We start from the raw sequence: 15300 nt of genomic DNA, 5'->3' as shown, positions 1-15300 counted from the left end.
AAATGGACACTGTTCATAATAGTATAATGAAACTATTCTACATAGTGATGTTTTATTATTTCCTCACAAAGATATGGAATATATTCTAAACATATTAACATCCTTACATACTCCTACATTGTCCTGTGGATGAAGAACTGGTTACTTACCTGCAACTATAGTTTTTCAAACAGTCTTATGATTTGATGTACGTGGGTTGTGTGCGTCCACATAGCCCCATTCAGAGTCATCCCAGATCTTACAAACATCTTTTGAAAAGAACCCCATCCTCATATGTACTATATGACTATGCACTGTCCTCACTGAACCCCCTCAATTCCTAAGACTGATACAAAAGACTTGAAGAAAAATTAAGGTTACTGGAGATGAAGCCAGGTAATATGTTGCATTGTGTAAATTTGCAGATGACTACTGTAAGAACTGCAGTTACAGATAAGTAAGCAGTGCTTTATTATAATGATTTCTCTCATTCACATTTGTGCATCTAAAAGCTTCTTATTTAGAAGAGAGTCTGGATGGCATAAGGTTACCAAAGCAAAGAAAGCCCTTCCAAGGATTGCATCTCACTGTACGTTTGAGTCTGTTTTTATGCTGAATGAAGGTGGAGGCCTGAGATCAAGGAGCTGTCCACATACAAGGGCAATTTGGAAATAAGCATCCGTTTGGTTATCAATGACAGACAATCGCAGACACAGAACTTTTATTATACACATTGACAAACTACAACATTGTGTTACTTTTTGACATAATCACCATTCAAATTGAGGCACTTGTCACAACTTACTACAAGGTTTGAAATTCCTTAGTAGTTGCTCGGCGCCAAATCTGGGCTATGGGGGGGGGGGTGATCAAAAACATCCCAGCGGAACTGCTTCAAAAGTTCTTGGGTGTATCCAGCGGTATGTGGGCGAGCATTATTGTGAACCAACACATTGGAAGTGGTGCCATAGAAAATTCTACCAAATGTGAAGACGCCAAAGGAATACTGCTAGTGAAGTTCATGGAGCGTGGTTTGAAAATCAGTTCAGAAGTCTATTGTGAAACATTATGAAAACTCAGACGAGCCATCCATAACAAGTGTCAGGACATGCTGACTTCCGGTGTGGTGTTGGTTCACGATAATGCTCGCCCGCACACCACTAGACCGCACCCAAGAACTTTTGAAGCAGTTTCATTGGGATGTTTTTGATCACCCTCCCTCATAGCCCAGATTTGGCATCGAGCGATTACTACTAAGGAATTTCAAACCTTGTAAGACATTATGACAAGTGCTGCAGTTTGAATGGCGGTTATATCGAAAAGTAATGCAATGTTGTAATTTTCTAATGTGTATAATAAAAGTTCTGTATCTGCGAGTGTCTTTCATTGATAACCAAACAGAGGTTTATTTCCAAATTGCCTTTGTAGCTTCATTAAGGTAATACTCTAGTCTAGGGAAATGTTGCCAGTTCTGTTGTCACTCTTGATAAACGTACAAACTGCAAGAGGCAAATCTGATATCTAATAACAAGCTTACATGATTACTACTATCTATTAGGAGAATATTGTGAGGAAAGCTCTTCCCTTTAGATAGGCATTATAAGGCCAGGAATGAACTTTTTTACATTAGTGAAACAAGCATTTGGTTCAGGTAAAAAGTACAAATATCATGGAAAGAATGAAGCAGTGTTTCTACTGGTATTTAGAGCTAGGGGGAAAAAAGGCGAGCAATAAAAATTCCAGTATTAAGTGGAACACTGAGGCTGATTTTGAAAGAAAAGAAAAATAATGGAAAAAAATCTATTCTTGATAATTGAATGTTTCAGCAATCAAAAAAAGCTATTTTCAAGAAAATTAGATTAACTGGAAGAGTAATCATGGGTCAAAGAATATAACATAGGGAGGAGGCAGAACTGTATTAGGCCTTCCATGAAATGCTCTATAAGTGGCTAGAAAATAAGCATTTTCCAATAAAAAGAAAAAAGGAGGAGATGGCCATAAGATACACAGTTATTGAAGAGAGAATAAAGCATCATTGCTTCAAATGAAGGGAAAAGATTGAAACACGGTGGATCTGATATTGTCAGGGACTGAATCCTTCTCAGCAGAGGATTTCCATTTAAGTGCAAAGGAAGCCCATTTGTGTGGGCTGTTTGGTGCTGATGTATGAGAAAGCCACAGGAAGGGAATGAAGGGAGACTGTAAAACTTTCTCCTTTTACTATTTCATCTATGCTACAACTCTTCCAATTGACTTATCAATTAACACAAAATGTTAGAATCTTCCCAATTCTCTGATTTGCCCTATCTCATGAACAATTCTCTGAGTTCATCCTTTTCAAACTGGTCAATTAAAGTAAGATCATTCTATCCCACATATCTAGTACATTTCCCTGAAAATAAGAACTAGTCTTATTTTTATTTTATTTTTTTGCCTTCAAAAGAGGCACCAGGTCTTATTTTCGGGGGGTGTCTTTTCCATGGTCTCATCTCGCTGTGGCAGTATGGACAACCCCGTCCAGCCGGCCCACTTCTGCTACCAAAGAAAATGTGTCTGCAGCTGAGAATGGAGCTCCGGCCTGCATTTTGCTATCAGAGGCCTTCCAGAAAGGCCTTTGTAGTCGAGAAACAAGCTACGGATTCCATAGTTTGGTTTTCGGCTGCAGAGGCCTTTCCAGAAGACCTCTGATGGAAAAATACAGGCCGGAGCTCCATTCTCAGCTGCAGATGCATTTCCTTCGGCCGCAGAAGAAGTGGGCCGGCTGGGCGAGGCAAGTGTCGATTCATGGGAGGCCTGGCTGCAATGGTAAGCAGGTGTGGGCTGCATGGGGCAGCTCCACCCCCATCCTAGCTTGATTTTTAGGCATGTGCCTCACCCCAAAACTAGGGCTTATTTTTGGGGTAGGGCTTGTGTTAGGCCCACCCCCAAAAATCAAGCTAGGGTTTGTTTTCGGGGTCGGTCTTACTTTTGGGGAAACACGATATATAACTAAAAATCTTATATTCACACACAAAAATCTGCAATTGCTCCATTATTCTTGAAAATCTCTTTATGAAGTTTGTTACTTGAAAGGGTTCCTCAAGTATCCTGGACCCATGCTATGAAGGGCTTTAAAGGTGATTACCAACACTTACACTTAGAAGCAGACTGGCAACCAGTGCAACCCACAGAGCAGTGTTGTTATATGGACCACTCTTGGGCCCAAAACTGATGGTACAGCTACACTCTGTACCAGTTGTAGCTTCTGAATGCTCGTCAAGGCTAGTCCCTTGTACAGCATGTTGCAGTAGTCCAAATGCAAGATGATTCGGGTTTGAATGACTGAGTGCAGGGACTCCTGATCTAGGAGAAGCCGTAACTGCAACCTGCTCTTCAAGGAGTTGAGAGTTCAAGAAAATGCCCAAATTGTGGACTGGATCTGTCTGGGGCATTGCCACACCATCCAGAACTAAAGATGTCAAAGTCCTGGATCTTGGAGTTCCATGCACCCAAAGCCATTCAAGCTTGCCAGGGTTCAGTCAAAGCCTGCTGTCCCACATCCAGGCCTTCATAGCCTCCAGGCACTGTGAGAGAGCAGAAACAGCATCATTTGGGTCACCAGGGGTAGAAATACAGAACTGAATATCATCAGCATGCTGAAAACACTTCAACTCATAGTGATGGATGGTCTCACCCAGCTACTTCATGTAGATGTTAGAAAGGAGCAGAGAGAATACTAAGTCCTGTGGCATGCCACAAAAGTGGCCATGGGCTATAACTCTCACTTCCTATTAACACCAATTTCAATCAGCCTTGAATAAAGAAGCTGAACCAGTGGAATATTGTGCTGTCCAGCTTCAATCCAGGCCCAAAAGGATACCCATGTTGACGATACTGAAGGCTGTTGAGAGGTCAAAGAGAGAAGATGTTTGCATTATCCCATCCTGCTCTTGCCAGAGATTATCAAGAAGCTCGACCAATGCTATTTTTGTACCATAACTGAAAGGGGTCCAGATAATCAGTTTCATCCAGGACCCTCTGAAACTGCCACGCAACCACATTTTCCATTATCTTCCCTAAGAAAGGAAGATTGGAAACAGGATGAAAATTGTCCAGGAAGGTGGGATCAAATGATGTTTTTTAAAGCAAAGGTCCTCACCTTTTGGGCACCAGGGACCGGTTCCTTGGAGAAAGGTTTTTCCATGGACCAGAGCGTGCATGGTTTTGTGTGCTGCCTGCATCCCACGGATAGGGCTTGGGTTGAGGACCCCTGTTTTAAAGGATTCATTGTATTCGGACTGCTACTGATTCAAAACGACTGACTTCTTCTGACTGTTGTGGTAACTATTCGCATCTTACACCATTTGAAGTTTAAACATGGTGATTTCCATAGCTTATTGGAAAAATAATTTACCTTTTTCATGATTTGTGTTAGGTGGCAATTAGGTATTTGTGTATTTAATATGCCTGTCCTGGGAAACTCTAACTTATTTTGAGCTCAAAATGTTCCCAAAATACTTGAAATAGCTAGTTACACACTTGTACTCAAAACTGGGGGGGGGGGGGTTCGAAGCTGAAATGGTTCAATTTAAAAACATTTTATATACTCTTAATCCTGGTGAATATTTCTAATCCTGATGAACCCTAAGAAGTTTTGAAGAATTGAGATTAAAGAAAATATAAATAAAAGTTAAAGTATTTCAATAATGCTGAAATACGATTGGCTCAAAGAAGAAATGCAATACAGTGATAGTCAAAACTGAAGGGATTCAGCAGGAGCTGGGCCTAGCTACAAAATAAGCATGAGGATAGAGTACCCATCAAACAGTTCTATAAGTTCTAAAAGACTCCGAACAGGCACATAGTCCATATGTGTGAATCTTAGAGATCACAAAGAAAAAGTCTACTTACCTAAGTTTGGGACAATTTTGCCCTAACGCATTCAAGATGGCATCAGTGATATTGGAACAGCCAGAAGCACATAGAGATTGCAACTTGTGGCATCCTCTACATATTGTAATGAGGCCATCATCTGTTATTTGCTAGAAAAGGAAAGAAAGTCAATCATTCGTAGCGAGAAGCATGAATGGGATGATGCTGTGTCCAATTTGCTCTGCAAATTCTAAAATTAAATGTTAAAAACTATTTGCTGGTGAAACAGTTGGATGAGTGACTTACAAAAAACCAGAATGCCAGAATGCCAAATGCATACAATCACGTCGAACCATTTCCTTTTTTGGACAAATGTTCCATTTTTGGCATCACCACAAACTGGTTCAAGATATTTTCTTGGAAGAAAAAATGTACTTCCTTTTTCAGCTCTTTTTATACACACAGAAAAACAGACTGTATTTTTAACACATGTTGAAAATAAAAAGGAGACAAGACTAACAAAGCATGGCAGTTCAAATCAAAGTTTTTCCAGCGTGTTCTACAAACAAACTTTGAAAAAGTTCATACACAAGGCAAATGAAAACCAGATGGATTTACCAGACTAAATGCTAATATTACAATGGTTTTGGAAGATTTTTCAAGATATTAAAGTGATATTCATTATATAGAAATGTGAAGAAATAGTTGCCAATTTGAGAATTTAGAAACATTTAGTCATTGGATGGAGTCAAGCAAAGTCTTCAGAGTTTGAGCATGGAATAGATGACTTTTGCTTTGTCATTATAGCGACATAGTGAATATAGTAGCCTTTGGATTGATTGTTCAGAGCTCAGAAACTAGGTTATAAAAGCATTTGAGCCAAAGAAGTATTTTAAAATCCCTCAATTCAAAATTCATGCTATACTAGGAACAATGACAACTGATAGAAGGGATTAGGCATGGAGTATCAATTTATGATTTTAAAATGAAAATTGCCAGAAAACAAATCTTACAAAAATTCTATTTTTAATTGTGTTAGTAGGAAGAGGGTAATGGAGGGATAGATGCAGTTTGAAATCAAGGCAGGTACAACTACAAGAGAAAGCTTAAAAAAAGTCTGCCATTTCAAAATTGCATAAATGTATATGTGTGGATACATGCACAAATACACTCATTTATTAATCAGTAGATTGCTGTGGAAGCCTTGTTACCCAATAATTTTATTTAGATTTTCTTGTGTAATGAGAAAAACAGGTGAAGCATCAAGGGATTCAGAAAGTGCAGCATGAATCCTTAACCCTGGGAATTTTATTTGGCTTGTTTGAAATTTGGAGAAGACATTTTTGTGAAAAATGGCTTCTTTGGCAGTGGTGGCGAACCTATGGCACGGGTGCCAGAGGCGGCATTCAGAGCCCTCTCTGAGGGCACGTGTGCCATCGCCCCAGTCCTAGGCCTTCAGCTGGGTTTTATAAAACCTTTTTGCTTTAGGCCTCTGCCGTCATGTGCAAAAAAAAAAAAAAAAAGTTCAATCAGTCAATTTCAACTTCTCGCGGGGAAAAAAAAAGTTCTTGCAAAGTTGGAATTGATTGATTGAACTTTTTAGTCCCATCCAGTCTGCTGTTACCACCGCAGCCATGCCCAGCCAATGGGCCACGCCCAGCCAATGGGCCACACCCACCCAGCACTCAACAATGCATAAGTGGGTTTTGGGTTGCAGTCTAGGCACTCGGTCTCTATAAGGTTCGCCATCACTGTTCTAGGGGAATTTGTCCATTCACAGAGTAGCTGCCTTGGAGAATTTAATCAATTAAAAAGATAAGAGTTATCAGATATCTGCTACCTCCTTTTTAATTTTCCAATCTACCTTTATTCTTTTTCTGGTCAATAGATAAATTTGGAGACAAATTAGCAGACTTCAATCATTTATCATATTTATGGGACCGCTGATGGCTTGGAACCAATATAATGCTTTTATATGCCATTCTCCCTCACCCCCTATAATACGTATACACATATGTATAAAATGGTCATATGGGACAGAAAACTAGAAAGATGTCATAAGAAAAATTGAAATTGAGAGATAGTGCCAGTGTTAACCAGGCTTCCTGACCATGCAGAAGATTGGCCGATTAAGTAATCCTCCGTCTTGCTCCGTCTACTGTGTTTAAAGCTTGATGTATTTTTTTTCCTTAGTGATCCTCATAATTTAGAATCTGAAGGCACAAAGTCCAAAACAATAAAAAAATGGCAGAAAAAATTACATCTGTTCTAATTGTGATAAGAAAGTCAACTGCCTGATTCATGAAAATACTACTTGAACTAGGACAATATAACGTACAGTACAAATTTTGACCATTCTATTGCTCACATTTTAAACATTTTCTTATACCCCATATTTTTCTATTATAAAATAATCATTCTGCTAAGCCAATACTGACAACATAAAACATTGAATATGATATGGGATAGGTAATTTACAAAGTTGCCATAGTATAAGAAAGGAGAAAACACTGGGTTATAAGGGGCAACTTCTTACCAAGCATGTTTGCAAATTCAGAGTCACTAATTCAGGACAATTTGCACCAATATATTTGAGAGCTTCATCTTCCAGCTAAGAGAAAGACAGAAATAGAGAAAATAGATAATTTCCTAGGTCTCTTCACTGTACTTTTCATTTGTAGTATAAGTGGATAATATTCAGTCAATCATGCTTTTCTTACTCCTGTCTCACTACAGATCATAAAGTTGCAATTCATAACAAAACCCAGAAATTTGGAGATATATTTCAACACAACACAAAACAATTTCTTCCACCATCCTCCTTTAAAAAAAAGCAACTGATCCCATAAGAATCTGCAAACGTTGTTGTATGATTAACTAATTGCTCTGCCTGCTGCAGCTTTTGAATTTTGAGTATATGTTGTTGAAAATAAATATAAGTAAATCTCACAAGTTGTGTATCAACTTGTCAAAAATTACAGCAATGCTGAAAAAAATAACTTTGTGAAGACACACTCTTTACAGATCTCTCAATAACATGTTCACTATCATAGGGAATATACATTAAAGGAATGTCTAGTACTGGCAATCCTGAGCACGTCTGGCAAATAACTGATGCTACCATATATGTATTTCCCATTGTGTGCCTGCTTACTCTCTTGTACAGATAGTCCTCTACTTATAACCACAATTGAGCCCAAAATTTACAGCCGGTGGGGGGGGGAGAGGAGGAGAGACTTACGACTGATATCCAAAGTTGCAATGGTCAGTGTCCCTACAGTCATGTGATCAAGATTCAGGCAATCAGATTGCAATTACAATGGTTCCAGTGTCCTATTTATGCCCTTCCCCATCTACTTCGCATAAAGCAAGGTGAATAGGGAAGCCATTAGCAGGGAAGGTCGCAAGTTGCTCCTGGCACTTGTTATTTGAAAGCCTACTATGGAGTACAAGATCCTGAGGATCATCTACTGCATAACACATGCATGCAGCACCAACTCTGCTTGCAGTCCTTTGTACCAGCTTGCAATGGGCTCAGCATCTGCCCCCACACACCCATGGTGCAGTGCCTGGAATGGGACAACTCGCTGCTGCTTGCATGGCCAATCTGCCATGGCTAACTCACCACAGCCCACTCACTTTGGGACAATTCAACAATTCAATGTAATTTATTTAAAATAAAAAATATTTTAACTTTTGTCATTCACATTTTATTTTGTCCCTTCTTTGGCATCTTTTCTTTAATGATTCTATTCCACTATTTATTCGATATTAGTATAACCCTTGTCTTGTGGCAAGTTGTCCCTTGGTGAGGTGGCCATGGCGAATTGTCCCTGGCAAGTTGGCCACAGTCAGTTGGCTGGAGTAAGTTGGCAGCAGCGAGTTAGCTGTGGCAAATTGCCTGTAGTGAGTTGGCTGCAGTGAGTTGTCACAGACTCTGAAGTACATGCCTTTGCACCTAGTTGCACTGTGCAGCACCCCCCACCTACCCAAACTCATATCCCCAGCACTTCCCCACCCAACTACACTTGTGCCACAAAATCCATCTCTCCCTGGCCACACTCCATAACATTTATCTACCCTCTGGCTTCCTTCTGGACTGCCTGAGGAAAAAATTGTGGTGACTAGGACTGCAACTTTCTATGAACTTCCCCAATTTTGCATGTTGGAAGCTAGTAGGAAATTGCAAGTTACAATCGTATCAGGTCTCTGCTTAATGATGTACAATCCTCGCTTAAAGATGGCAACAGGGAATGCTGGGATTGCTGTAACTAAACAAATGCAATCAAATGATGTTGCGCTTTAGATCCATATCACTTAGTCCCAATTAGTGTTGCAACCCAAGGACTACCTGTAATGTTCTGATTTAAAGAACAAATTGTGAATCACTATTATAACATTTTTGTACAGTCTGATGTGACAAAACAGTAGATTTCTGTAGAATTATTCTTTTTCCAATTTTCAATGTCTCATATGCAAGTCATGAAACACATGAAACAAATCAGCCAATCCAGCTTTCTAGACTATTGAACTTTCTAAACAAATCCAGCCAATCCAAATCCAGCTTTCTAGACTACTGAACTTTCTGAACAAATCCAGCCAATTCAAATCCAGGTTTCTAGACTACTGAACTTTCCGTGGAGACTTGTACAGTACCTGTGTACAGCCTTTAAGAAACAGAGCTTTGAGTCCACCACAGCCTCTCACCAAATTTTGGATGCCATCTTTTGTCACTTGGTCACACCACGAGATATTGAGTTGCTCTAGTAGAGGGCACCCCTCACTGAAGGGGAAAAGGGATGAACACAGAAAGAAAATGCAGGTGTATATATTAACTCTAAAGATAAACATCTTGCTTCAGGAACCAAGGTATGTTAACCCTTGCTTATGTTTATTCTAAACTGTTTCTTCTCTGGTACAGCCTTAATAGACAATCCAATTGAAACCTACAGCTGGAACAAACCTAATAGCCATAGAAATAGGGCTGGAGAAAAGGGATTGGTCTGTTTTTGCATCCTGCTATTAGGGATTTGAGATAAGAGAGCATCTCTGATTTGACTCATAATTCTGTGTTTGCATATTTCTTGTAACATTTCCAATGTAAATCTTGCTGATCATGGCTGCTGAAAGGTTTACCAAAAATCCGAAACTTAGGGACTCTCCTAGGATTAGAAAACCATTTACTGGCATACAAAAAGTCATCCTGTGTCCCACTTATCTGAGTCTCACAAGCTACATTAAGTACAAAAAAACTGCATATTTATTCCTTTAAGTTATAAACTGGGCCAACATCACTATTAGTAAATTAGGCCCTTTGGAGAGAGAAGAGAATAAATGCATCACAAAGACATCCAACATATTTAAATCAGAGAAAATCACTATGAGTCTACTTTTATTAACCTAATTCAGGTAGTTAGTTTATGAACAATCTGAACACTCACCTCAATGCTTTCAGTGACAGGTTGGTTATTGATGTGCAGGAAGCTAGATCAAGATGCCGTAACTTTGAGCAAAATTTACTAAGGCTAGTACATGTACTGGAAGAAAATAGAATACCCACAGGTTCATTTTGTTTTTATTTAAAAAGGTAGGAAAAAGCACTGGAGACATTTTCAGATGGATGAAAACAGCTAATTCTAGTAATTAAAATATTGTGCCACTATTCCACCTTACCTTCTTCAATGATTTGAAAACACTGGAAATTTACAAATGGGAGATGACACTAAACTGAGTTGAGACATAAAGAGATGAAGATGGCAGCAGTGTGCAAATTTATTGATGTCACTCTGGAGGAGTTTGGAAGAATGGATTTTTTTGGAAGGCTTGTGAATGTTGAGAGTGGTTTATGGAAGTGGAGAACTGTATGAAGAGGAAGGCACGTATGACAGGCTTGAGAATTGGGAGAGAAGTAGAAAGGTGGAGAGATTGAAAAATAATGGATGGATGGATGGATGGATGGATGGTACGGGTATGATTAAGATTAAGATGAGCTCCACCACCAATCTACTCTAATCCCACTCCAACATCCTTTTTTAATCATGAAATAAAAAATATAGCAATTACATGAAAATAGCATATTTGGGCAAACTAATAAAAAAGGACCACGGGGAGGGGGACAGGGGAGACCATTGGGGAGAAGAATCATAATGTAATCTTATATATGGTTCAGAAGTCCAGACTAATTTCCAATGAAGTTCACTCTCAGTTAAGTGCTATAAGATTGAAGTTTTAAAGAGCTAATACATATTTCAGAACTCCAAAATAAAAGTCACTTACGCATCTGTAATTTTGGTGCAACCATTTAGATTCAACACTTCAATATTTCTGCAGTTTTGGGCAAATGTCCTTCATGAAAAAAAAAACATAAATACTTTCAGGCTTTTAATGAAAGATTTTATCATAATGATTTGATTTTTTAAAAAATCTTGTATGCAGTGAAAAGTAAAACTAGCAACATAAACTTTAAGTAGTATTTTGACAATATCTAGGGAGAAAACCCAGTTTTTTAGGAAGCAAAAAAGAAACCATGAAACATAATTCTATTGAAAACTTCTATAAAGTTTGAGCCCCTATTTTTAAATTATTTTGAAATGTCATAAATGTAGGAGTTCAGAGATTATATTATCGTATAACCTCTGAATGATATGTTTGCCAATTTCTACTGCAGAGGTGGGAAATGATGGCCCCTTTATGGTTTTAACTCCCAGAATTCCTAGGCCAGCATGGGCCATCGTTCCTCACCCCTGCTCTACTGGGATAAGCATTACTGGATTGATAGGTATTTATTTTAGTTACTTAAGCAATATAATAGATATTGTACATCTTACCAGGAATGACTTGAGGAAGCATCAGAAAGAAGTAGTACAGGTGGTCCTCGATTTACAACAATTCACTTAGTGACCATTTGAAGTTACAACAGCACTGAAAAAAGTGACTTATGAACTTTTTTTACACTTATGACCGTTGTAGCATCCTCATGATCATGTGATTTACATTTGGATGGTTGACAACTGACTCATATTTATGACCACTGCAGCATATCAGAGGCATGTGATCCCCTTTTGTGATCTTCTGACAAGCAAAAGCAATGGGGAAATCAAATTCACCTAACAACCTTGTTACTAATTTAACAACTGCAGTGATTCACTTAACAAGAAAAGTCATAAAATGGGGCAAAACTTACTTAACACATTTCTCACTTAGCAAGATAAATTTTGGACTCAATTGTGTTTGTAAGTTGAGGACTACCTGTAACGTTATACCTCACAACCTATGACTTAATCTGAATGTAACATTTCTCAATCTAAGATGAGAATTCTGTGCTTATTCAATCATAAACATGTTTATAAGCAGGCCATGCAACCAAGCATTTCAGTATGCTCCAAATTTATTCTTCTAGAGAAAAGCTGAAGCCAGTCTGTGTTGTTGCATCTATGTTCTCCCATAATTTATATCTAATTGTTTTCAATATTTCCTTAGATTTGTTTTTGCTTTGTTGTGCATTATTAAGACACATTTATAAGATGAATAGGTTTATAAATTTGCTAAATAAGCAGTTTTTTCAATGCCTTTTCCTAAAAGTTTCCCCATTATATTATTGTGTAGTACTGCATACGAGTAAAAATCTTCTGCTTAGAATTGTGTGGAGACAGGAAACATCTACAGCAGGCTTACATAAAGGCCACAAGCAGTCTTATGTAGCCTACAATATTTCTTTAAAAATGCTGTCCCCCAAAACATGTTACCAACTACCTCCAAGCTTTACTGCTGCTGCTGCTAGTTCCAGCCTTTCTGCCGATCCACTAGTCATGGAAAAGTTGACTGGCACTCCTAGTATTTCTTTGGGGCCCATGAGGATTTTCAATTTATCAATGTGACCCTTTCCCCTCAATGATTTGTGCAGGATTGGTCTGGAAATAGGAAAGAATGCTTCCCTCCTTTAAATAACATCTAAGATATACTCTAGTTTGATGTTACAGATAGTTATGATAACACAGAAATCAAATATTTGAGGATGCTGTATCCTCAATTTTTGTACCCAAAATTAGCTACCTGCCCTATCATCTTATGCCCAGTTCTCAGATAGGTGTTAAATAATTTGTGTTGACCTCTCTACCTCAATGCGTTGTCTCCCACACCTAGGCATCCGCGTAGACTCAGCTTTCGAAGGAATCCTCCACATCTTTTAGAAATATTTTCTACTACACGCCCCTGTAAGAAGAAGACCAAGAAGAAAATCTTCCAAGTTAATTCTACAAACAACTTTTTTTTCTTTAAACTATCTTTTCCTATTTGATATATTTTTATCACATCTTGTTATCCTCCTTCACCTCTGGGCATTTAAACTATATTCAGAATGGTATGTTCTATGGAATGCCTGCATTTATTTGGTCCATATATAGGGGTCTCCAGGGTCAGTTCATAGAAGCTGAAGCTTATATTGTAGTGCTAAGTTTGTGCCACTAAGATGCTTTTCTGTGGCAAACTGATCAACTGAATATTTTCAAGATTAAATACAAACCGTAATGCTGTCATCCAACTCTTGTTATATATTGTTTATTGTGCTATATTCTTTCTCAGTTTGTGCCTGCAAAAGACCATGCAGCTAACTTAGCCACATAATCATACATTCCAGGCATATGATTATATAGAGGGAAACAGGGGGTCAAGGGCTAGTTTTTGTAGCGAAAGCTGACTTTGGCTATTTGTTACAGTTTGTGATAGAAATAACAGAGGGGCATCCGGTTCCGGTTCGTGGCGGTGCAGTCGAATGAAGGGAGTTGTCCCTTTGCCAATCGAGTTTCCCCTGCCGGTAGACCCCAGAGGGTCGAAAAGACACTCTGGAGAAGCGTCTACCGTTGAGGAGGCTTCTCGGAGAGTTGAAGAGGAGTGTTGATGTCCTCTGTGCTCCGAGTATCTCCTTTGGGCCGACAGGGTAAAGATTGGCCAGTAAAATGGCCGATCAGTTAGCTGTGCCAACCGCAAGCCACAAGATCAGCTAAGCAAACGGACCCACCGTGGAGAACTTGGTGAGACTTTCCTTTCACCTCTATATTCTTTATGCCTGTGAAAAGTTTTTTTTTTTAATTATTCCCTTTTCTGGTGAAGCGGCTTTTTAAATGGGGGAAGAGAAACACAAAGGATTAAATTTATTTTTGTTTTAATGGTTGTTTTTATTTTTGGATATTGGGAGCCTCAAGAAAGTTTATTTTTCTTTTTAATTTGGAGAATATTGTTTGCTTTTACCTTTATGGTATCTGGAAGGATTGAACATCTGATTACTTTCTGGGGGACCCTCTCTGACAGATTTATTCATTGTACTTGCTATTTTTTGTTCGCTGGAAAGGCTTTCATTTTGTACAAAGGAAAAAGGCGAGGAAACTGGGAGGAGATGGATATTGTGATCGTTGTTTAAATATAGTCTCCTCTAAAAGGATAAGGATTTGAAAGATAATAAGATGGAGGAAATCAGCATAGATATTACTTATAAATATATTTTGGACAAAATTTTGGAAAATACGGAGAAGATAATTGCTTGCTCAAAAGAGATTTCTTTGTATCGACAAAGCAGAGCACAAGGACTAAGTGAAACATCAGCTTATGTTCAAGAGACTTGCTCTCTGCTTACTGAGTTGGAAGAAGTAGACTCACAGTTGGATTATCAATTGATAGCGGAGAAAAGACTTGATGCCAATGGACAAATAATCCACGATAAGGAAATGGAGGATTTTACTTCAAAAGAACAAGCTGGCTTGCAGATACCATTTGACTTGGTGATAGAGAAAAAATCATAGGAAGAGGAGCAAGGTTTGATTAAAGAGGATGTTATAAAAGAAAGGATTTTAATTGAAATTTATACAATGCTAAAAGAAAGGGGAAATGATGTTCTGCCACGAGTTATTCAGACTAGCTATAACTTTTACATTAACTTAACAAAATGCACAATGGGAGTTTCTTTTTTGGTGTGTATAGTGTGGCAGGCAGAGGCCCGATTATGGAAATCTATCTGGAATTTTAAAAAAGCCCAGAATAAGATATAAATATTAAATTTGATTATAGTAATGTGGTAAAAGTTTTATAGCGATCCGGATTGATTTGGATTTGGAATTTGTTAAAAGACTTTATATGTTTTTAATATTAAAGATGGTACAATGGGAAAAGATGGAATTAATTATTGGAGATTTGGAGACACAGTGAAAAATAATAGAAGATTGGTGAGAAAGAGAAGAATTTATTTTTGGAGTTAACAATGCTTAAAGAAAAAAAACAACAACAACACTTGGGGCACCTGAATAGTAAATGAATATGAGCTTAAGATTAAATATTTGCAAAATTAAGAAAGCATGATACAGGATCTTTGGAATGGATAATGAGTTTGTAAATTCTTATTGATTAATTAAATTTATATAGAGTGATATATTCAATGAAAATTTGTTTTAGAAATGTTTTAATGAGCCTATAACAATATAA

At 38.1% G+C, this 15300-nt stretch overlaps 1 protein-coding gene across 4 annotated transcripts in view; it reads right to left on the bottom strand.

The window, feature by feature from the left end:
- FBXL20 (F-box and leucine rich repeat protein 20) overlaps positions 1 to 15300 on the bottom strand; it is a 62288-nt gene that overhangs the window by 7550 nt on the left and 39438 nt on the right. For all 4 annotated transcript variants that reach the window (XM_039359164.1, XM_039359160.1, XM_039359162.1 and 1 more), the window contains 6 exons: positions 12947 to 13041; positions 11107 to 11175; positions 10272 to 10367; positions 9487 to 9613; positions 7367 to 7441; positions 4870 to 5000 (listed from right to left, as the gene is read on the bottom strand). In XM_039359164.1, the coding sequence (XP_039215098.1) occupies positions 4870 to 5000; positions 7367 to 7441; positions 9487 to 9613; positions 10272 to 10367; positions 11107 to 11175; positions 12947 to 13041 (593 nt within the window). The remainder of the gene's footprint in view (positions 1 to 4869; positions 5001 to 7366; positions 7442 to 9486; positions 9614 to 10271; positions 10368 to 11106; positions 11176 to 12946; positions 13042 to 15300) is intronic.

This window comes from Crotalus tigris, unplaced genomic scaffold, assembly GCF_016545835.1.
Source record: "Crotalus tigris isolate CLP2741 ecotype Arizona unplaced genomic scaffold, ASM1654583v1 scf7180000019068.10715455, whole genome shotgun sequence".
Taxonomy (NCBI): domain Eukaryota; kingdom Metazoa; phylum Chordata; class Lepidosauria; order Squamata; family Viperidae; genus Crotalus; species Crotalus tigris.
The sequence above is the reverse complement of the archived record's forward strand: the minus strand, read 5'-3'. Positions and strand labels throughout refer to the sequence as shown.